We start from the raw sequence: 23247 nt of genomic DNA, 5'->3' as shown, positions 1-23247 counted from the left end.
AAGGAGTAAGGCTTCCGTCTTGTGCACATTCAGCTGCAGAAAGTTGCACTCATCTAGGCCTTGATGTTTGCCATACAGACTGATAGAACATCGGCAGACCTGGAGTTGGTAATGGAGGAGGCAAAGTAGATTTGTGTATCAACCGCATACATGTGGAATACATAGCTCCCCATACATGACTCCCCATACATAACTCTCCATTTCTCACCTCTCTCACATAAACCTCTCCCCCTCTCTCTTGCCTCCCCCTCACTTTCTCCCTCTCTCTCCCTCTCTCCTCCCCCCTCTCTCCTCCACCCACCTCTCCCTCGCTCCTCCCCCCCCTTCCCCCCTCTCTCCTCCACCCTCTCTTTCTCCCTCCCTCTCTCTCCCCCCTCTCTCCTCCACCCTCTCTTTCTCCCTCCTCTCTCTCCCCCCCTCTCCCTCTCTCCTCCCCCCTTCCCCCTCTCTCTCACCTCCCCTTCTCTCCTCCACCCCTTCCCCATCCCTACTCCCCCCTCCTCCCCCACTCTCCTCCCCCTCCTCCATCCCTTCCTCCTTCCTCCCCCCACTCTCCTCCCCCATCCCTTCCTCCTTCCTCCCCCCACTCTCCTCCCCCATCCCTTCCTCCTTCCTCCCCCCACTCTCCTCCCCATCCATTCCTCCCTCCTCCCCTACTCTCCTCCCCTACTCTCCTCCCCCATCCATTCCTCCTCCTCCCCCACTCTCCTCCCCCATCCATTCCTCCCTCCTCCCCTACTCTCCTCCCCCATCCATTCCTCCCTCCTCCCCCACTCTCCTCCCCCATCCATTCCTCCCTCCTCCCCCACTCTCCTCCCCCACTCTCCTCCCCATCCATTCCTCCCCCTCCCCCACTCTCCTCCCCCATCCATTCCTCCCTCCTCCCCCACTCTCCTCCCCCATCCATTCCTCCCTCCGCCCCCACTCTCCTCCCCCATCCATTCCTCCCTCCGCCCACTCTCCTCCTCCCATCCATTCCTCCCTCCGCCCCCCACTCTCCTCCCCCATCCATTCCTCCCTCCGCCCCCCACTCTCCTCCCCCATCCATTCCTCCTCCGCCCCACTCTCCTCCCCCATCCATTCCTCCCTCCGCCCCCACTCTCCTCCTCCATCCATTCCTCCTCCGCCCCCACTCTCCTCCCCATCCATTCCTCCCTCCGCCCCCCACTCTCCTCCCCCATCCCTTCCTCCTCCGCCCCCCCACTCTCCTCCCCCATCCTTCCTCCCTCCGCCCCCCACTCTCCGCCCCATCCCTTCCTCCCTCCGCCCCCACTCTCCGCCCCCATCCCTTCCTCCCTCCGCCCCCCACTCTCCGCCCCATCCCTTCCTCCTCCGCCCCCCACTCTCCTCCCCCATCCCTTCCTCCCTCGCCCCCCACTCTCCTCCCCCATCCCTTCCTCCCTCCGCCCCCACTCTCCTCCCCCATCCTTCCTCCTCCGCCCCCACTCTCCTCCCCCATCCATTCCTCCCTCCCTCCGCCCCCCACTCTCCGCCCCCATCCATTCCTCCCTCCGCCCCCCACTCTCCGCCCCCATCCCTTCCTCCCTCCGCCCCCCACTCTCCTCCCCCATCCCTTCCTCCCCCATCCCTTCCTCCCTCCGCCCCCACTCTCCTCCCCCATCCCTTCCCCCCCCTTCCCTTCCTCCCTCCCTCCGTCCCCCACTCTCCGTCCCCCACTCTCCTCCGCCCCCCGCTCTCCGCCCCCCCGCCCCCCGCTCTCCTCCCCCCGCCCCCTCCCCCCGCCCCCATCCCTTCCTCCCCCCACTCTCCTCCCCTATCCCTTCCCCCCACCCCCCCTCTCCCCCCCCCCTCCTCCCCCGCCCCCTCCCCATCCCTTCCTCCCCCCACTCTCCTCCCCTATCCCTTCCCCACTCTCCTCCCCTATCCCTTCCCCACTCTCCTCCCCTATCCCTTCCCCTCCTCCTCCCCCCTCCCCCTCCTCCCCTCCCCCCACTCTCCTCCTCCCCCACTCTCCTCCTCCTCCCCCCTCCTCCTTCCCCCCTCCTCCTCCTCCCCCCCTCCTCCTCCTCCTCCCCTCCTCCTCCTCCCCTCTCTCCTCCTCCTCCCCCCCTCCTCCTCCTTCCCTCTCTCCTCCTCCCCCCCTCCTCCTCCTCCCCCCTCCTCCTCCTCCTCCTCCTCTCCTCCCCCCTCCTCCTCCTCCTCCCACTCTCCCTCTTCCTCCTCCCACTCTCCTCTCCCCTCTCCTCCCCCCCTCCCCCCTCCCCTCCCCCCTCCTTCTGAACTACGGAGGATTATTGGTTTAACCCACACTATATTTTATGTAATGTACACAACATTTAAAGTACTGAAATACCAATTCATTTTCATTTTTATATAAAATATCTGGTTCCACACAAACAAGTGTGCTCATATATGGATAATTGTTGACATTGCCTAATAATGCAGTGATAGTTTTTATTTGACTGTACAGTAGTAACAAATATTTCTTTGTATTCTTAGACAATGAAATTGCTGAATGTGTAGCCAATTGGACCGTACAATAAGCACTATAGCCTAGCAGGGCTCCTAGAAGGCCCAGAACAAAACTGGATACAAATAAAGAAAAAAAAAATTTCGGTCTCTGAATCAGAGCAGAATATTTAAAATGTAATATTTGGTTACTGAAACAATCAGAATGTGATACACCAAATAAAGTAGTACAGTATATTACATGTGAGTTGCCATTAATCCCTCCCTTCCTCAGTGTCAAGTTTATTAAAGGTTATGCTACAAATGTCACCACATCCAAAATGACAGAGTACTAAATACAAACTATTGAATGCTTTCAATATACAAAGTGACCCCAATTATTGAGCGCTTCGCTGGGAGGTCTCCTATGGATCAATTGTTAGTGCAACATATAGTTAGGAAGGTAGTCAATCCATATCAGAAGCAATGACAATGTTAAACTGATGATTTGGAACCAGGATTTTTTTTAATAGGCTCATTAATATTTTGGATTCATAACACCAAGTTATAAACAGGGTCACCCTGTATTGTACTTATTTGCCTTTTCATAGATCTATCAATCCAATGTGGACCTTTGGTTACTGAAGTTTGACTACCTTAACCATATATGCTGCATTTGTTTAAAAAAAAGTTGAGTTTTTTTTCAAAATACTCTTTTTGAACATTGCCATGCGCAATATTCACTAGACTATATGAATTCAAAATGAATCAGCTGATCAGAAAATACAGACTGAAGACCAACATAAGTTTTCTATAACAATTAAAAAATAGTAACTTGCTAGTTAGAACCACAGTCAATTATATTTTAATATTATCATTTGCCTTCTAAAGTTAGCAAAATCATGCTTAATCAATAATGTCCTTTATGGAAATGGAATAGATTGTGTAAGAATGTGCTTTCAGGGTTTGTCTTGAATGGTAAGTATGTTTCTCACAAAACAACAACACATTACATTTATATAGTGGCTTTCATGTCATGAAGGGTGGAGGATAGGGGTGGGAGGGTGGCCAAAGGCACGGTCAAAGAGGAAGGACTTGAGACAGGCCTTGAAGGAGGCATTTAATTAGATTTCAAATATAACGTATGGCAGAATTAGAACACTATTTTCTGTAAAGAAGACACATTCTATGACCACTTTTAAATATACAGATTCCAGTAAAGGGTACTTCTAAAAATAAGAAATAAATGGGAAAGCAATAAAAGAGGGGTAGAGAGAAGAAATTCAGGGGATCAGGAGAACAGTAGGCCCGGCCACAAATCGTAGCATGGAAGGGCCAGGGGACATGCAAGAGGCTCAAGTGTGCTGAGTAGGGGAAGAAGCAGAAGAGTTGGGTGAGAGAAGCTCACAGAGATAATGAGGTGCTGGGGCATGAAGAGATTTATAAGTGACTGTGAGAATGTTGAGTTTGATCCACTGTGAGACAGTGGTGGTGGCCAGGACTAGATGTTGGTCATGCAGAGTTTGGTGACGATGCAGACAGTGGAATTTTGAATCAGTTAGATCTGATGGATAGTTGAATTAGTGAGACCAGCAAGGAGTGTGTCAAAAAAAAATCTAGTCAAGAGGTGACAATGTTAAGTATAATAATTCTTGCATTTGATATAGCGCCGTCACGTTGGGAAGATGTTTCAAGGCTCTCCAGAGGATTTGCTGTGGAGAGCTTTGAAACATCTGCCCAACGTGACAGTATTGTATATATATGTGACCATGTGAATGAGGGTTTTGATGGTGTTGATAGTGGCATATGCAGACAATGTGGTGAAGGTGAAGAAACGTGATATTGGTCAGGAGCAGAATATAAGAAGAGGATAGCTGTGTATTGGACTGAACTGAACACCAAGGTTATGCACTGATTCAGTGAGTTTGAGATTAAGGCTAGGAAGATTGGAAGCAAAACTTGGAAATGAGAATGCAATGGTGGAAGCTGAGAAGAATGGCTTCTGTCATCCATTTTACATCCACCCCTGGCAGTCGGGGTTCCATGCACTTTGTACCTGCTCTCTGGAACTCCATCCTGAGTCCCTCAAATTCAATTCCTCCCTCACCTCATTCAAGGTCCATATCAAGATCTATTTAATTGACTGTGCTTTCTGTCAACTTTCCCCTTCTCACCCCCATGGTTCCCACCCCAGGCTTGGATACCAAGCCAAGGGTGCGAGGAGCCTTGGAATGGCCTCCCAACGTAAAAGCCAGAAGGAAAGCTACAAGAAACTGAGGTTTATCAAGGCCTTCACATCTGACAAGCAAGCACAGACAGTGGACCTGGAATCAAAAGTGCAGAAGTGGATTTGGGTGTCATCTGCCATCCTCGTGGAAGTTAACAGTTTCTATGTATGAAGATGTCAAGAGAAAAGCATGTAAATGAGGAAAACCAATAATAAGAGTCCCAAGGTTCACTATAATAATAATCCCTCCAAAAACCCAAAACAATAATAAATTGGTCATTTTCAATCTACGACTGTTTGTGGGACATTGCTGTGCGCAATTGGCTGCCGCGTTCGCCCACAAATATACAGTCAATTCACTTTACAGTGTGTTCTGTGAAGCGCTTTGGGATGTCCTCCCGACGTGAAAAGCGCTATATCAAATGCAAGGATTATTATTATTATTATAAGTGACTCTGCATGGAAGCGGTGGGTCAAATAAGATTGGAACCAGGAATGTATGGTCCCATGGAGGAGGATGAGTGAGGAGAAGCAATTGAGGAGAATATAGCAGAACAGTATATAAAGAGGTCAAGGTGAACAAGGAGACAGAGGAAGCCCTCATGGCAGAATATGGCATTTTTGATGAGGGCTATCTCAATGCTATGGGCAGGGCAGAAGCCGGTGGAGGGACTTGTGTGAGGAAAACATGGGAGTGAAGTTCAGTCGCAAAAACCTGTTCCACATTACATCTTTATAGTAGAAAATCCCATTGGAGATAATGAACAGATCATTACTTTTAGCAAACAGGAAAAGATGGAGTCTAACAATGTCAATGGGCTATTCAGTCAAATTTCTTTGAACTATTTATATAAATATTGTGTATCAGGCTTTCACAACTTCCAGGTAAACTTGGGACTATAATAATCCTTGCATTTGATATAGCACCCTATGACATCATTGAGACCTCTCAAAGAGCATTACAGAACATACTGTAAAGTGAATTGACTGCATATTTTGTGGGCAAAACGCAGCAGTCAATTAGGACTAGTTGCCTAGAAAGATACTGCATCACTAATAGTAGTCCCTGCATTTGATGTAGTGTGAATATCAAAACATCTCAAAGTGCTTCACAGGAAACTGCAATTGCATATTTATAGATGAACAGCAATTATTATTTGCACTTGGCAATGCCCCACAAAACACATTGAAGTCAATAACCAATTTATCTGAAAGATGGTTGGCCAGGGCACTGGGAAAAATTCCCTTTTCTTCTCAAATAGTATTTTGGCATCTTTAATATCTACTTGGAACAGGCAGGCAAGATACCTGTTTAAGGGATCCAAGGGATTGCACACAGACAATGCACTGGTATTTAGCCCCAGCTCTGCACTGGGATGTCAGTCTAGACTGTTTTCAGTTCAAAGTCCCGATATGGGTTTTGAAAGCAAAACCCAGAAGCAAGAGTGCTTACCAACTATGCCAAGCTGACACCTTATATTTCTGAAGAAAGACGTAAAGTTTAACATTATTTATTCCTCACTGTTGGAATTTTTTATTTCATACTTTTTATTTCACACTAGTACTGTATCTTATCATGCACACCCAAAACCCAGTGGTGGAGTCTGACGCCAAGCCAGAGGGAGAGGGAGGTGACCGTAAGCACGATCAAAATTGGAGGTTGTTAGGCAGGATTTGAAGGTGGGGAAGGAGGGGACGAGGAGGAGGGATTGAGGGAGAGTGTTACAGAGCATTGGGGAGTAGTGGTTGAAGGCACGGCCACTGATGGTGGAGCGGAGGGGATGAGGGACAAACAGGAGGTCGAAGCCATCCGAACAGAGTCAGCATGTAGTGGAGTAGGGAGTAAGCAGATCGCGTAGGTAGGGAGGTGCCAGGGCATGAAGGGATTTGAAAACGAGTGAGAGGGTCTTGAAATCGATCCGTTCAGTGATTGGGAGCCAGTGGAGCCTGGCAAGCATTGGTGTGATGGAGGTACGGCGTTTTGTCCGGGTAACTATCGGGCGGTGGAGTTTGAAATGAATTGTATTTTGCAGCTGGGGAGACCAGCGAGGAGGGCATTGGAATAGTCCAGCCAGGAAGTGACAAAGGCATGGACGAAGATTTTGGCTGTGTTGGTTGTGAGGTAGACAGAGGCAGGCAATGGGACAGAGATGGTAAAAAGATGTCCTGGTCAGGGAACGATGTGGGGTAGAAAGAAAAGCTGGGGTTCAAACCTGATGCCTAAATTACGCATGGGTTCGATGAGTCTGAGGGAGAGCCCCGATAGTTTGAGGAGTTCAGACCCTCAGAAGAGCCAAAGAGTATGGCTTCTGTCTTGCCGACATTCAGCTGCAGGAAATTTGTGCTCATCCAGGCCTTAATGTCCATCAAACAAGCTGACAGGACATCAGCGGAATGGGAGTCACAGCTTGAGGAGGAGAAGTAGATTTGGGTGTCACCTGCATACAAGAAGTTGACCTCATGTCTGTGGATGACATTGCTGAGAGGGAGCATGTAGATAAGGAAAAGCAGGGGACCAAGGATGGAGCCCAAGTGACCAGCGGGGGCAGGAAGAAAAACATTTGCCGAGATGTATTGTTGTCAGTTTGTTAAGTAGGACTCAAACTATGCGAGTGCAATTCCACTAAGGTGGATGAGGGAGGAGAGGTGGTGGAGGAGGATGGCGTGGTCGGCTGTGTCGAAAGCAGCGGAGAGGTCCAGGAGAACAAGGAAGCAAAGGGAGCACTGGTCACATAGAAAGAGGCTGTAATTAATTACTTTGCATAGGAAATAATATAGAAAATATTTATAATGGCCCCAGTTTCCACCACTTCCTTTGAATTAGTTTTTTTAAAAGACTAAAAGTCACTTTCAAAATAGTACATTTCAGATGCATGGTACAGACCCATTGAAGGGGAGGCTAGATATGCATATGAGGGTGAAGGGAATAAAAGGGAGTGAGGAATGGGTGGAGACTCATAGAGTATAAACACCAGCATCGACCAGTTGCGTCAAATGGACTGATTCTGTGAGGTACAATCTATATAAAACTATTTAGATATTAAGCATCAGACACTTTTTCTATCCGGCAGGAGAAACAGAACAAAAGCAAATGGCACAGGGGAGGATTCCATGAGGAGAACAACAGAAGCCTGAGGGTGAAAAAAACACAGAATGTAACAAAAGAAGCAAAATCCCATTTAATGGATTTTCTTCACTGGCCCATGATTTGTGGGACATTGCTGTGCGCAGCTGGCTGCAACGTTTCGCCCACAAATATACAGTTGATTCACTTTGCAGTATGTTCTGTGAAGCGCTTTGGGACGTCCTCCCGACGTGAAAAGCGCTATATCAAATGCAAGGATTATTATTATTATTATTATCTCAAAGATGCGATAAGGCACGACATCAATTGCAAGGATTATTATTATTGATTATATTCTGATAGGGAAACATCAAAATCAGAGGACCCATGTCAAAGATGCATGATTATGCATGCCATACCAGAAGTCAACACCAGAGATATTTCTAATCATAAGCTCAAAGTACTAACCAGATAATATTTATATGATTTTAGTTAATACTATAACCCTGAGACAGAATTTATATAGGTGGGACCAGACTTTTTATTATAAAATAATCTTCACAACAATATTGTCGTTGCTTCATGAAACCCAAAAAAGTTATTGCTATATGGGTCAATTTTCGAAATAGGATAACGAAACACCAAATTCACCAGGAATAATAATTGTAACACTTCCGTCGCATGGCAAGGAGGGAACAACACATTCCAAAGAGAACGACCACACGGTATTGAAAATAAAGTACGGATTTTATCCCCTTTACGCTGCGTTGCGACTAACATTCACTTCCGCAAAAGCAGTAAAGGCAATCGTTAGTGATCGGTCAGGTTCCCTGGATAACACAGGTGACAAGAGGGGCAAATGCGGGGGGAGGGGTGGGGGAGGGGGGGGGGGGGGGAGCGACTTGTGTGCTTTTATTTGCATGGAAGAAAGTAACGTGAATTATAATAATAGGCACACGAGCCCCAGTGCTCTTGCGTCAGCTTCGTTATAGAGACATGGGCTTCGCTGCAATGGAGCAGCAGCAGCGGCGGCAGCAGCAGGTCCAGGCGGGGCCTAGAGACACAGCAGCAGCAGCTCTGACTCGTCCTTCTCTACCTCCTCGGACACCTTGGTTTTTTTCTCCTGTTATATAACCACAGCCTCGGGCCGCTGACAGCTCGGTACTCACTTGTCCTCATTCTTGCTTTTCTGTTTCTTCCCCATGTCGTCGGCGCTGTCTTTTTGGCTTCTCCTCTCACTCTTTAAAATCTCTTCTCGACATATGGTAGCCCGCTGGATGTGCGCCTGCGCAGCCTCGGACCTTCTCCCCCCTCCCAGCGATCGCGCAAGGGCACGTGGCGGCGCAGTGACGCGCCCCGAGGTCGCGACCGCGATTGGTCGCCAAGGCAACCGATAGCCGTCGGCCCCGCACGTCAATCAGTTCCTGCGGCGGCGCGAGGCTAAAGGGGAGGCGGCGCAGGAGCAAGACAGCGGCTGGAGGAGTAGAGGTGGGGTCCCCGCAGTTCATGCAATGAATTGATAGTGGTGCTTCTGGTCGTGTGGATAATTCACATTCTATGCAGTGAATGCACAACACGTCAAGCAATTTGAAGCAGAGATACTGGAACGCAGAGCTCACTTGGTCGCTCAGGCCAGGCCAGGCTTGCTCTGCCAGAGAGGTGATCCGGTCACCTGACTTGCTTCGCTTGTTGTGAAAATACAATAATAATCATTTTTGCATTTGATGTAGTGCCTTATTGCATCTTTGAGTTGTCTCAAAGTGCTTCACAGAATATACTGTAAAGTGATACAACACAGAAATTGCTGGGAACATGCAGCAGATCAGCAGAGGAAATTTTTTCATCCATGGAGAAAGGAAAACATTTCTTTCCCTATGGATGCTGCCTGACCTGCTGCATGCTCCCAGCAACTTCTGTGTTTATACCAGATTTCCCAGCATGTTTACCTTTTGTATAGTGCAAAGTGAAGACTGTATATTTTGTGGGCAAAATGAGGTAGCCAATTGTGCATAGCAGTGTCCCACAAACAATCATGGATTGAAGTGACCCAATTTATTTTTAAATTTATTTTGATGAAGGAACTATTACCCCCGGAAAAACAATCTGCCAATTGACTAACAACTGGGTTCCTACTTACTGCTAGGTAAACAGGCATGGGAGGAAGGAAGCTCGCCCAATGTTTTGACCTGCCAGGAATTGAACCCAGGTCCTCTCTCTTGCGAGGCGGTGCTCTAACCGCTGAGCTACAGGACTCCACATTGTCCATTGACACAGACATGGAAATCCCGATGGGTAGGTGACATATGTGGAACTCTTAATAGGTTTCTGCATTTCTCATCAAGCAAACCAAAATAAAAGTTTAAATAACTGCTCTCCTTACTGTGGCAAGAATATGAATTTGACTATAATTTTATGTTTCATTTTTCTTGCCTTATAACTTGTACCTTTCCTGAAATTTAGTTTCAATTCCAGTACATAGTGGTGGGAAATAAATTATGTTTGCTGGTTGTTTTGAACCTTGTGGACAGAAACTCAAAGTAGAAAACTGGCCTGAAACTTTCAATAGATGGTGTGTGGATAAAATTATGGTGCAAAATCTTTATTTTTTCAAATAGTACCATGGTATCTGTAACGTTAATCTAAACAGGAAAAGATGGGGCATCAGTTTCTCTCTATCTTAAGGATGACTTCTCCAATAATAGGGCACCTTCATGATGTATTGGAATATCAGCCTACATTGTGAATTCAAAGAAGTAACAATAGGGATACATGTTCAATATCAACTTGCATTTATGTAGCATCTTTCACACAGGATAAATTCTCAGAGCACTTCTAAAAGATTGGTGGGGAGCCAAGTGAGTGGGAAATAACTAGATATAGTCGAAGACGCAGGATTTTAGATGGGATTTAAATATGGCTAGAAAGGGGTAGGGGGCGGCGGCAGACAGTGAGGTGGATAATAATAATCCTTGCATTTGATATACCGCCTTATCACGTCTTTGAGTCTCACAAAATATACTGTAAAATGAATTGACTGTATATTTTGTGGGCGAAGCGTGGCAGCCAATGGCACACAGCAGTGTCCCACAAACAGTCGTGGGTTAAGTGACCTAATTATTTTTATTTATTTTGAAAGGGTTATTACCCGCGGAAAAGCGATCTGCCAATTGACTAACAACCGGGTTCCTACTTACTGCTAGGTTAACAGAGGCATGTGGAGTAAGGAATTTGTCCAACGTTTGACCCTACCAGAAATGAAACCCATGTTCGCTAGCTTGCGAGGTGAGTGCTCTAACTAGTACTACTACTGAGCTCCACAAGCTAGATGAACTAGATATGGTTATGAGCGTAATTGCTGAAGGCTCAGCCCTTTTTAGTAATGGACGGGGGAAAGAAGACCAAAATTGACTGAGTGGAGACTGCAAGCAGAAGAAAGTCATAGATATAGGGAGGTGCTAGGATGTTGAGGGATTTATAGGTAAGGGTAATAATTTAGAAGTTGATCCATTGGGAGTCAGGGAGACAGTGAAGCCTTGTGAGGACTGGAGTGATGGTAATGTGCATGCAGAGTTTGATGTGGGTGAGATCAGAACACGGGACTTGTTTAAAAATCATATGATGAGATCAAATGGCCTTAGAACCATGGAATTTATTTCAGTATTAAAGGCCATTCGGCCCATTGTGTCTGTACCAGCTCTAAGAGCAGTACTTTAAGTCCCATTTGTCAGCTTTTTTCACCCATAACCTGTCATTGACTAATTTTTAGGTATTTATTTAGTTCCCTTTTGAAAGCCAATATGGATTCTGCTTCAATCACTGCTTCTGACAGGGTATTCCATATCCTAACCACTGTGTGGAACAAAATTCTCCTAACCTCCCCATTTTCTTATTTATAACAACAAAATTACATTTATAGAGCGCCTTTCATGTTGGGAGAACGTCCCAAAGCGCCAAACAGTTAGGTGTCGGGGTCCAAGCATGAGGGAGGGGTGGGGGGTGTAGGGGTGAGGGAAGGCAGAGAGGTGAGAGGGCGACCAAAGTTTACTAATTTTTAAATAGATATGTTCTGGTCACTGACTCACAGACCAGTGGAAATAATTTCTTCCTATTTACTATCAACTCCCCCAGAATTTTAAAGAACTCTTATCAGGTCACCTCTCAACCTTTTCTTCAATGTAAAAATTCCTGGTTCTACCAGTCACCGTTCATAGGCTAAACCAATCATCCTGGTATCAATCCTAGTAAACCTCCTCTGCACCTGCTCTATCGCCTTGACATCTTTCCTAATGTGGGGTGACCACATTTGTTTCGCCCACAAAATAATCAGTCAGTTCACTTTACAGCGTATTTTGTGAAGTGCTTTGAGGCGTCTCGAAGACATGATAAGGCTCTATATCAACTGCAAGGATTATATATATTATGACCAATACAGGACATAATATTCCAACTGAGGTCTAATTAACGATTTATGTAAGTTTAGCATTACCTCTTTGGTTTTATATTTTATGCTCCTATTTATAAATACGTCTTTGTCCTAACCCTTGTGAATTGTAGAGTCCCCAAATGCTGTTCTGGCTGGTCTCACCTAACTAGGCAACAGACTAGGATTTGAATCAAATCCAAGAATCATAAAGACCACAACAACTTGCGTAGTTGGGATGCATGGAATTTCTGTTTGGTTTGGATACTCTTAAGTATGGTGATGGGTTTCCACATGTGCCAGTCACCCAGTTGACCCCCCCACAGTATAGCCCCTTTCATGAGGGGCCGTGTCTCAGAGCGCTGTAGCACATGCTCTTTGGGGCATTACGCATGAGCAAACTTGCCATATTCATTTCTGGGATTTAGCTAGCGGATCTGTTGCATAGGTTCTTAGTAACTGTCTGTCCAGCGCCTTGGGACGTCCTCTCGACGTGAAAGGCAATATTACAAATGTAATCTTGTTGTTGTTGATAGTAAATCCAATGGTGCAGCTGCTAAACCGTAGCAGATTACCTTTGCTATTCCCTTGCAATCTTAAATTGTTAATGGTTAAATGTTTTGGTTTGGGGGGGAAGGGTTATTTTTAGACTGAAATATTTTATCTTTTTTTAAACAGTATCTTCCTGTTGCAGCTTTGCTTGCAACCAAAGGATCCAATATGGAATGTAGATTGACACACAGACGGACAGACATTTTGTCTTTATCTAACACTCAGTAGGAGGACTCCTGGTTGGGAGGTCTCCTTGTTGGAGTGCATACATGTGTGATGAGCTTCTAGGTCATAGCTTTTCTCTGCAGCTACTTTGCTGCAAGCGAGACACCTGGGTTCAATTCCAGTCAGGGCGAAACCTTGGGCAAGTTTCCTTACTCCACACACCTAATAATAATCCCTCCAAAACAAAACATTGATAAATTGGTCATTTTCAATCCACGACTGTTTGTGGGACATTGCTGTGCGCAATTGGCTGCCGCGTTCGCCCACAAATATACAGTCAATTTACTTTACAGTGTGTTCTGTGAAGCGCTTTGGGACGTCCTCCCGACGTGAAAAGCGCTATATCAAATGCAAGGATTATTATTATTATTATTCTGTGAAGTGCTTTGAGACGTCTAAGACGTGAAAAGCGCTATATCAAATGCAAGGATTATTATTAGAATACATTAGTATAGATGTATCTCTCTAGAAGGGTGTGTGATTTCCTCTGTCACTACTTTGTTGCAGAATACCATGCGTACCTTATATTGTGGGGCTTAATTAAAGCATTTTTTTAAATATAGGTCATCAACGATAGGAGATCCCTGAAAAAATACGCCCACGACACTCCTCATACAAGACCTTTCTGATGAGGTATAAATAATGCCTCTACGGGTATTGTGTTCTCGGCGAACAGGCGCAAACACACAGATATGTTGTCTTTATTAGTATAGATGGATAATATTAATATACCTTGCATTTGATTATCAAACATTTGAGACATCTCAAAGCACTTCACAAACATTATTGTAAAGTGAATCGACCGTGCATTTTGCGGGTGAAAAATTAAACCCCCCCCCCCAAAAAAAAATGTCGTTGAATTGAGTTCGAATGGATGAATGTCACCGGGAGAGCGCAAAATAACGAACGGAACGGTGCACAACAGCTGCCGCCGAGTCCTTTCCTGGTGACGGTGAGTTGAAGATGGCGCTGCGGGTCGCTAAGGAAGTCGGCGGTTGTGACCTTTACACCCGCTCGCGCTTGTGGGTGATTTTCAAACGTGTGACGCTGAGCGAGCGAGCGCGCGGGCGGGCGGGCGCGAGCGGAAGCGAGGAGTAACGGCGAGAAACGGCGCGTGAGAGCGGTGAGTGTGTGGGGGCGCTGCCCGGTCAGCGATAAGCGAGGGTCTCCCCAAAACAGAGAGCGGGGCTTGTCCCGAGCTGAGGCCTGAGGTGGTCGGTCGGCTGCGGTCCCGTGGTTGCCGGACTCCCAAGGAACGGGCCGAGGCTGCCGCAGGAGGGCGGCGTCGAGCGGTTAAAGTGAAGCCGCTTTGTTGTACGACGTCTTCCTGCGTTATCTTTCCCCCATTGGGGCCTTCGGTTGCAATCTGTATAACTCATTGGATTGGACTCATTTTGTCCCCTCCCCTGCGCTTTGTATTTAAACGTCCTCTTAACGCCGGCGCCTCTTACTGCGCGATTTGGTCCGTTTTGCACTGGTGCGAAGTCCCGTAACAGCTTAATCCCGAGTCAGAAGGGCCGCACCCTGATAAAGGCTGAGGCCATAAGGATTGGAAGTAGGTAAAAAATACTCTTCTGCCTTCGAAAACGGTCACCAAACTTGACAGGAATTTCTTGTGTTAGTGGGTTGAGGCTGATCTGTGGGAAAACCGTCTCCGTTTTGTGATTAGGGACCTGAGAGTGTGAATTGCTGATGATCCCTTTTTTGAGATGGATTTGCTGTTTTTCTGGCATTAGTTCTGTTGGGTAAGCAGCGGGAAAGGTTGGCAGACAAGTTGCATAATCAATGGCAAGCTATCTGGTTTTACCTGGTCGGACTCCAGCAGTACCCTAATAATAATAATAATAATCCCTCCAAAACCAAAAACAATAATAAATTGGTCATTTTCAATCTACGACTGTTTATGGGACATTGCTGTGCGCAATTGGCTGCCGCGTTCGCCCACAAATATACAGTCAATTCACTTTACAGTGTGTTCTGTGAAGCGCTTTGGGACGTCCTCCCGACGTGAAAAGCGCTATATCAAATGCAAGGATTATTATTATTATTATTACCCCAGTACACACTCTAGAGTCCCCAAGCTTGGCTCTTGTCAACTTGTGCCTAATACTTTCCAGAATTGGGTGTGCAGCGGGCGACCCTCCAAGCGAGAGAGTGCACATCCCATTCCAACAAATATAGTATCTGGAATTTATATGTATAGGTGGGATGCATGGAACTCTGTTTGGTTTGGATATTCTTGGTGGTAGGTTTACGCATGTGCCTGATATTATTAGAAATAAATTAACACTAAATATATTGAATTTAATGAATACGTTTGCCTGTTCTGCATTTTTCTTTAGGAATTTTATAAAGTGCAATCGTAAATCAGAATAATGGCGGGTAACCCTTCAATGGCCATGCTCAGTAAAGTCCTTGAGCAACAAATGCTACAGACAACAGAGATGGTTGAACAGCAGTTGGATTCTGAGATTGGGAAACTGGATAATATGGATGAGGATGAACTGGATAAACTCAGAACGAAGAGACTTGAAGCAATGAAAAAAGCACAGCTGCAAAAACAGGTAGAATTTTATGTATACTGGAGAACCAATCAGATAATTTACTGTAATAAGCTGTCAGATTCTCAATGTTCAATTATGCTTGTTGTACAGATTTGATGGGGAATTGCATGTTAGCTTCATTCAGTTTTTTTTATAATTTTACTGTACTATCTGTGGGAGGAACTAGCCTTTATGTTGTATGTTAACTGCTACTGCTTGAATTCCTCATCTACACCACCACCAAAAATTACATTTGTATAGTGCCTTTCGTGTTGGGAGAATGTCGCAAGGCACTGGACAATCAATGTTTCGGACCCGAGCTGGGGGTCGTGATCGGGGAGGTGGCGAAGGAGGGTAACCAAAGGCACGGTCCAAGAGGAGGGTCTTGAGATGCATCTTGAAGGAGGCAAGGGAGGGGGCGAAGCAGAGGAACTGCGGGATGCAGATCCAGGTAGTGGGGGCAGAGTGGCTGAAGGCCCACTTGCCAATGGCGGGGTGGAGGAGACAGTGGACATGAAGCAGGCTGGAGTCCGCTGAGCGGAGGGAGCAGGCAGGTTAGTAGGGAGTTAGGAGGTGCAGAGGTAGGGGGGAGCAAGGCCATGGAGGACTTTGAAAGTGAGGGCCAGGGTCTTGAACTGTATCCTCTGTGTGAAGGGAAGCCAGTGGAGTTGGGTGAGGATGGGGGTGATAGGGTTGCAGAGCCTGGTGCGGGCGAGGACACAGACTGCAGAGTTCTGGATGATCTGCAGCCTATGGAGAGAGGAGTTGGGAAAGACGACAAGCAAGGAGTTTGCGTAGTTGTGCTTGGATGTTATGAATGTGTGTATGAGGCGGCCTGCGGTGTGATAGAGGCGGAGCTGGACAATATTTCTGAGGTGGGGAAAGACAGAGCAGGTCATGTCACGGATGTGGGTATGAAAGACGGTTGAGGGTCGAACAGGACCCGAGGTTCCTTATTGGCTTTATGGGATGTAGAGTGCATCCATGAAGGGGAATGCTGTCAGCGCCTGAGATATGGAGTTACTGATGGGAGCCGAGCAGGAGGGCCTCGGTCTTGTTGACATTCAACTGCAGGACGTTAGCTCTCATCGAGGACTTGATGTCCAACAGACAGTCTGTGAGGACCGCAGTGGTTCTGGAATCGAGGGTGGAAGCAAAGAGGTAGAAGTTGGGTGTCATCCGCTTACATATGGAAGTTGATCCCAGGTCTGTGGATGATGTCACCAAGGGGGAGCATATGGATATTGAAAAGGGAAGGGCCAAGGACAGAGCCCTGAGGAATGCCACACGTGACAGTGCAGGGGCTGGAGGAGAAGCTGTTAGTGGCGACAAAATGGAGACAGTGGGGAGAGTAGGATTCGAACCAGACGAGGGCAGGTCTGCGAAGGTTGAGCTGAGAGGAGAGGTGATGGAGGAGGATAGAATGGTCAGCAGTGTCAAAGGCAGCAGAGAGGTCAAGGAGGCAGAGAGAGCCCTAGAGGCAGAGAGAGCCCTAGCCACAGATGTTCAGAAGGTCATTAGTGACTTTGACCAGGGCTGTTTGGAAACCTGATTGGAGGGTTTTAAAGAGGAAATGATGGAAAGGAAAGAACGAAGCTGGGACGCAACAACTTGTTCCAGGGCCTTGGAGAGCATTGGTAGGTTGGAGAGTATGGATGGGTCCAGGGATTTTTTAAAAAAAAGTGGGGGTGATGACAGCTGTTTTTAGGGATGGGAACAGTAGCAGTGGATAGGAAAAGGTTGATGATATCGGTTAAAAGGGGTGAGGAGAGGGTTGGGGATGGGGTTGAGGGAGCAGGTGGTGATCTTCATTTTTGAGATGATGGAGGTGAGGGAAGAGGGGGAGACGGTTGAACCTGCGTAGGGAGGGATGGATGGGGGCTGGGACGTGAAGGGGAGGTGGCAAGGAGGTAGTGATGGACGGGGGAGAGGTAGATGAACGAATCCCCTTGGGTTTGGATTTGAGGAAGTCCAACATCTCCTCGCAGTTGGAATTGGAGGAGAAGATGGATGAGGCACGGGAAAGATGGATGGAATGGTCGGTTAGTGGTGGAGAAGAGGAGCCTGGGATTGTCCTTGGCCTCCAAGATTATCTTGAACTAAAAGGTTGATTTGGCGAGGGCAGAGCGGTAGGTCTTAGTGTGGTCAAGCCAGATCTGCCGATGGACCATTTGATTTGGTCCAGGTGTGTTCGGTGGCCACACTTGTGCCTTGAGGGATTGGAGTTGGCTGGTGTACCAGGGGAATTTACCAGATTGAGGAGGGTAGGTCACTGAGAGGAGGGCCAGAGGAGCAGGAATTTGGATGACTCCAGGACAGCAGAGAGGTAGTGGGGGGGAGATTTTTTTCCAAGAGCGGTAGGTGATAGAAGTGGGTTGAGGGGGGGCGAAGGGGGATGGGGGTGTTAAGGGAAATGAAGTGGTGGTCTGAGTGGCTTTATCGGTGATGTCTGAGGTAGTGAGGCCCCGGGTGAGGAGGAGTTCGGAGCAGAGGGAGAACGAAAATAGGGGGGTGGAGATGTCGAGGAGAAATGTGGGGCTGGGTTTGGTGGCGCGATAAATAAGGACAATTTTGAGGGAGAGGTTGGAGGGGTGGTGAAGGGTAAGGTGCTCAAAGGAGGGGAAGGATCTAGAGGAGTATGGGGATAGGCCAAGTGGGGATCTGGAGATGAGAGTCACGCCGCCACCACATCAGTTAAGTTGTGGGATATAATGGAAGGTCTACCCAGGTGGTGTGGCCTCTTATCAGGGTGAAGGTGTCTCCTGGAGAGACCTAGGTTTCGGTGAGGGCGAGGATGTCGATGTTTTCAGAAATTACAGTAGAAATCTCCAGTATTGCAACTCTGAAATATTGTTTTTTAAATGATTATGGAAACATTTTTTTAATGCAGTTAATTCACTTGCATTTATTTTCCAGCTTGAGGTAATAATGATTATGGATCTGTTTGTCATATTTACTTAACTTTTAGTCCAATGTTTCTTTTTTGCAGGAGTGGCTTACTAAGGGTCATGGTGAATACAGGGAGATCCCTAGTGAAAAAGACTTCTTCCAAGAGGTTAAAGAGAGTAAAAATGTGGTTTGTCACTTCTACAAGGACACCACATTTAGGTAAGATATTGTGGGGGGGGCGGGGGTATACACAAAATAATTGGGCATTCAGTCTAGTAGGGCAATACAGCCTTCATTCTGTGGGAAATGTGAGTAAAATTCCTAGCTTTAGGGCAAAAGTTATTTTATGTGTATGACAGAATTATGTTTGCTTTTTTGTTTCTTGAGCTAAAGGAAACTAATCACCCACTCATAAATGAGAATAAAACACTTGTTTGGTTAAAGAACTAGTTATTTAGTTAGAGAATAATGAAAGTGACCTGAAACTAATCAGATGCAGATGATTAATAGTATGATAGTATTGGTAAATTGTAAGTTTCTTTGGTTCTCATCTTCTCAAATCTGGAAAGTGATTCTAGGAAAATTGGCAAGTAGAGTTTTGCAGGTCTGATTAGAAGCTATTTAGCAGTTAGAGCAACCGGGAAATGGCATTTTGTGTAATGTGCAGAAGACCAACGTCTCATTTTTGGAGGTCGCAGAATGAAATGAAAACAAGACACTGAAACATTCAAAAAGCATGTGGTGCTGTCTTCTCCACCCTCGCCATAGCAATTGTGATATGTTGGTTAGATGCATACCACAACCAAAGTTGTATATCATTATCAATTAATGTTGAGGCTTTCAAAAAAAAAATGTTGGGATGCAGAAAGAGTTCTCTACCTAGACATTACCATTGACTGGAATAGATTTCCCAGGTTCTGCAAAGCAGAATTTGATTGCTTTCTCAGCTTCACCACAAAGAATCCTGATGCCAGCCTTGGTGAATATTGGGTTTAATGATCCCCTGATATTTGCCAAACTTGATTTACACCAGACTAGCTTTCCCCCTTTAGTTCTGGTGCCCATCCTGTAGTTACTCGAGGAGTAGTAGTAGGACGCTGTCTATTCATATGCCAGCTATCCACCTATTAACTTACCTGTATCAGTCTGATGCAGCAGTGGACACCAGCAAAAGAATGTGCATATACTGAAGTTCTCTCCTGCACCAGACTCCGTGACCCTATCACCCCCATCCTTGCCCAACTCCACTGGCTTCCAATCACACAGAGGATACAGTTCAAGATCCTGGTCCTCATCTTCAAAGCCCTCCATGGCCTTGCTCCCCCCTCCCTCTGCAACCTCCAAACTGCCCGCTTCCTTCGCTCAGCTCCGGCCTGCTTCACGTCCCCCAACTTGCCCGCCCCACCTTCGGCGGGCGAGCCTTCAGCCACTCTGCCCCCACCCTCTGGAACTCCATCCCACCCCTCCGCCTGAACTTGCAACACAAGGTATGTAGTCATTTAGCAATTTATTACAGCTTAATGTATTAATAGACTAGGATAGTCAGGATTAGGGAGGAGAGAGAGAAATAGACTGAGAAAATCTGGCATAGTGTATAGCACTATATTAACCGTATCATACATTTTGGTTAGTACTGTAGCTACTTTGTGTTATGTGTGATGACTCATATTTATGCACTGTTTTGATATCCACCATGGGACCAGTCCCAATTCATGCAGATTAATGAGCACTATAATGTACTACATAATAATAATAATAATCCTTGCATTTGATATAGCGCTTTTCACATCGGGAGGACGTCCCAAAGCGCTTCACAGAACACACTGTAAAGTGAATTGACTGTATATTTGTGGGCGAACGCGGCAGCCAATTGCGCACAGCAATGTCCCACAAACAGTCGTAGATTGAAAATGACCAATTTATTATTGTTTTTGGTTTTGGAGGGATTATTATTAGGCATGTGGAGTAAGGAAACTTGCCCAAGGTTTCGCCCTGCCTGAATTGAACTCAGGTCTCTCGCTTGCAAAGCGAGAGACCTGAGTTCAATGAAGGGTGATATTTCAATGAAGGGTGTGGAGTTCTGCAGCTTAGTGGTTAGAGCACTCACAACCGAGAGGATCTGGATTTGATTCATGGCAGGGCGAAACCTTGGGCAAGTTTCCTTACTTGACATGCCTCTGTTTACCTAGCAGTAAGTAGGAACCCGTTTGTCAGTCGGCCGGCGGATCACTTTTCCATGGGTAATAATCCCTTCAAAGAAAACATCAAGGAGCACCAGAGAGAGAACAAGCCTAAGTGTCAGTTCCTGATCTGTGTTTGTGATCGTGTCCATGAACACTAGAGAATTGTCATTTTATATTTTTTACGCTGGTTAAAAGCACATCTGAGGTTGAAATGCTCTTTGTGTATTCTTTACAAAGAGCTGGAATGGATTTTCCCCCAATCACTTGTTGGTAGCATTTGGCTGCCACGTTTCGCCCACAAAATATAGTCAATTAATTTTACAGTATATGTGAGCGTTTTAAGACGTATTGAAGATATGGAAAGGTGCTATATCAAATGCAAGGATTATTATTAAATAACATTTTTTTATGTGTATATGAAGAAAGTAATCCTTGCAATTCTAATATCCTCTTTTCTTCCACAGGTGCAAGATAGTAGACAAGCACTTGGCCATTTTGTCTAAAAAACATGTGGAAACCAAGTTCATTAAATTAAATGTGGAAAAGGCTCCCTTCCTTTGTGAGAGATTACGAATCAAAATTATTCCAACATTAGCTTTGGTAAAAGATGGAAAGACTAAAGATTATATCGTTGGGTTTGATGATCTTGGCTGCACAGATAATTTTACTACTGAGACCTTGGAATGGCGGTTGGGTTGTTCTGGCATCATTAACTACAGGTAATTTCACTTATTGATTTCTGGTGTACTTTGATGCAGGGAGATCCTGTTATTAAGTGCCTTGCTGGAGTGTGAGTTCACTTGAAATGTAGGTTATAATATTAAAGGCTTAAAATTTCAGCGCCTTGGGACATCCTCCCGACGTGAAAGGCGCTCTATAAATGCAATCTTGTTGTTGTTGTAGGTCTTCTATGAACCCAGTTACCAGAAATGTGGTACATTTCTCGTTTCCTTCACGTGAATCCACAACTGTTTTTTAAGTGTGTCTGGCATGAGAAATGCTTGCAAGAATGGATGTGACTGGCTGGCTTGCTTCCTGTGTGCACATGCAGGAAGTGACTCTAACGACCACCTAATGAACTAAAAGGGGGCTAGCAGGCATATTTATTTACTGATCCATTATAACACGGTGTCTATATTTTGGGTACAAAACCTTAGTAATTGAGTTGCTCAGTAGATATTTATTTTAATATTTGAAACAAAATGAAATTCATGAATACTATTTTTAAATAATAATACTTGCATTTGATATAGTGCCTTACCACGTCTTCGAGACATCTCAAAGCGCTTCACGGAATGAGAACTCTTGCAACTGATCTCTTGGAAAGCTGGCGTATTTCTTTACATGACATATCTAGTTTTAATCTGCCGATTGATATTTGGAGTACTTTGTATCTAATCTTTGAGATTCTTGTGCAATTCCTTGCCTGACTCGTTTCCTTTTGTAGCCTAGGCAAATTCTAGCAAATGGTAAATGACAGTTTCCGCATAATGGATTTATATTTAAGAAAAAGCCATCTAACTAAACTCTGAATATCTTTGTTCATAGTGGAAATTTGATGGAACCACCGTACACAACGCAAAGAAAAAGTGGAAGAATCGCAAAGATGGAGAAAGGGTCAATTAGAGGAAAGATGTATGATTCTGATTCAGATGAAGACTAGAAGCAGCTATGAGCGTATAATTGGTTCATTCCTTTCGTGTAATTTAAATTCTTGTAGCCAGTCTCTCTTCCTTTCCTGTTCTTTACCTATTTAAGATGCCACTCCATTTAATTGTAAGGTTGCCGTGCCATTTAATAAGATCATGGCTCATCTTCTAACCTAATTCAATTTACCACCATATCCCTTAATCCCTCTATCCTTTAGTTTTTGTACAGATTTAATAAATACTAATGTGCTGTGTGAAAATAGCTTGTAGAACACTGATTAATGCTTAAGTTTTGTTTTAGAAAGGGTAGTTGAACACAGTACACCCACTAGAAATTAGTGCGGTGATCCGAAATAAACACAAGATCAAATCTTTGTGCGAGTCTGGAAATTAACCTATTTTACTGATAATGCATTACAACCTATTTTTGTACATCAGATGGACTATAATACAGATCACTGGTAGCTGAACACTGTACTAACAGATTTTTTAAATATTCACTAAACCTAGTAATAAACATCAAAGATTCACAAGAATCAAATACTCCATTTTGAGTAACACTGAACCATACAGGCCAGTAAGGACTATGTTCTGCTGAATGAAATCTCAACTGAGATCAGATGAGGTGGAATTGGAGAATGGTGTCTCAGTATCTTTCAGGAAGGGTGAGAGAAATGCCAGGGTTTGTACTCCTGATTGCTATCCAATGCCCTTGCTGGAAATGCAAGCACTTGATGGGATTGGACTCAGATGTGATGGGACATATAACCTGATGCTTGCTGCATTGGCTGCCATGTGAAGAATAACTTTTCAGCAAGGTTGTGGAAGTGACTGGCATCTAGAATCGCAATCCTGTGTAAGGAACCAACAAATAGAGAGGAAAATTTTGATATTATGTTTATCAGTGTGATAGTCTTCTTACCCCAACCCCTAAATGCATTTTTCATTAAAACATCTTTTAGAAATCCCAATTCTCACTGAGTAGTTAATGCATGAAACTGACAAAATCTAATGTCATAAAAGAATGAAAGGGAGTGGTGCGGCATACTGGTGCTACATTCTAGTGCATGAAATGAAGGGGGGATA

The 23247-nt window shown here is 45.5% G+C and overlaps 2 protein-coding genes across 3 annotated transcripts in view; one reads left to right on the top strand and one right to left on the bottom strand.

Moving 5' to 3' along the window:
* The window catches only part of LOC103172652 (eukaryotic translation initiation factor 5B), a 36163-nt gene extending 27126 nt beyond the window's left edge, over positions 1–9037 (bottom strand). Inside the window, 1 exon segment of the mRNA XM_007885390.2 lies at positions 8870–9037. Within this exon segment, the coding sequence (XP_007883581.2) occupies positions 8870–8904 (35 nt within the window). The 5' untranslated portion in view covers positions 8905–9037.
* A 72-nt stretch (positions 9038–9109) lies between these two features.
* Positions 9110–23051, top strand: txndc9 (thioredoxin domain containing 9). 2 transcript variants are annotated; one of them, XM_007885401.2, is made up of 5 exons: positions 9110–9188; positions 15240–15461; positions 18430–18548; positions 20977–21231; positions 22061–23051. In XM_007885401.2, the coding sequence occupies exons 2-5, from the start codon at positions 15273–15275 to the stop codon at positions 22173–22175; spliced, it is 678 nt and encodes a 225-aa protein (XP_007883592.1). In that variant the 5' UTR covers positions 9110–9188; positions 15240–15272; the 3' UTR covers positions 22176–23051.
* The last annotated feature ends 196 nt before the right edge of the window (positions 23052–23247 follow it).

The sequence above is a fragment of the Callorhinchus milii genome, unplaced genomic scaffold (genome assembly GCF_018977255.1).
Source record: "Callorhinchus milii isolate IMCB2004 unplaced genomic scaffold, IMCB_Cmil_1.0 Scaffold4, whole genome shotgun sequence".
Lineage (NCBI taxonomy): Eukaryota > Metazoa > Chordata > Chondrichthyes > Chimaeriformes > Callorhinchidae > Callorhinchus > Callorhinchus milii.
Note: the sequence above shows the minus strand (reverse complement) of the source record. Positions and strands in the feature narration are given on the sequence as shown.

Coding starts and splice junctions, on each gene's coding strand:
- txndc9 (XM_007885401.2), top strand. CDS start 15,273: ATGGCGGGTAACCCTTCAATGGCCATGCTCAGTAAAGTCCTTGAGCAA. Junction 15,462..18,429: donor AAGCACAGCTGCAAAAACAG/GTAGAATTTTAT, acceptor TCTTTTTTGCAG/GAGTGGCTTACTAAGGGTCA. Junction 18,549..20,976: donor TACAAGGACACCACATTTAG/GTAAGATATTGT, acceptor TTTCTTCCACAG/GTGCAAGATAGTAGACAAGC.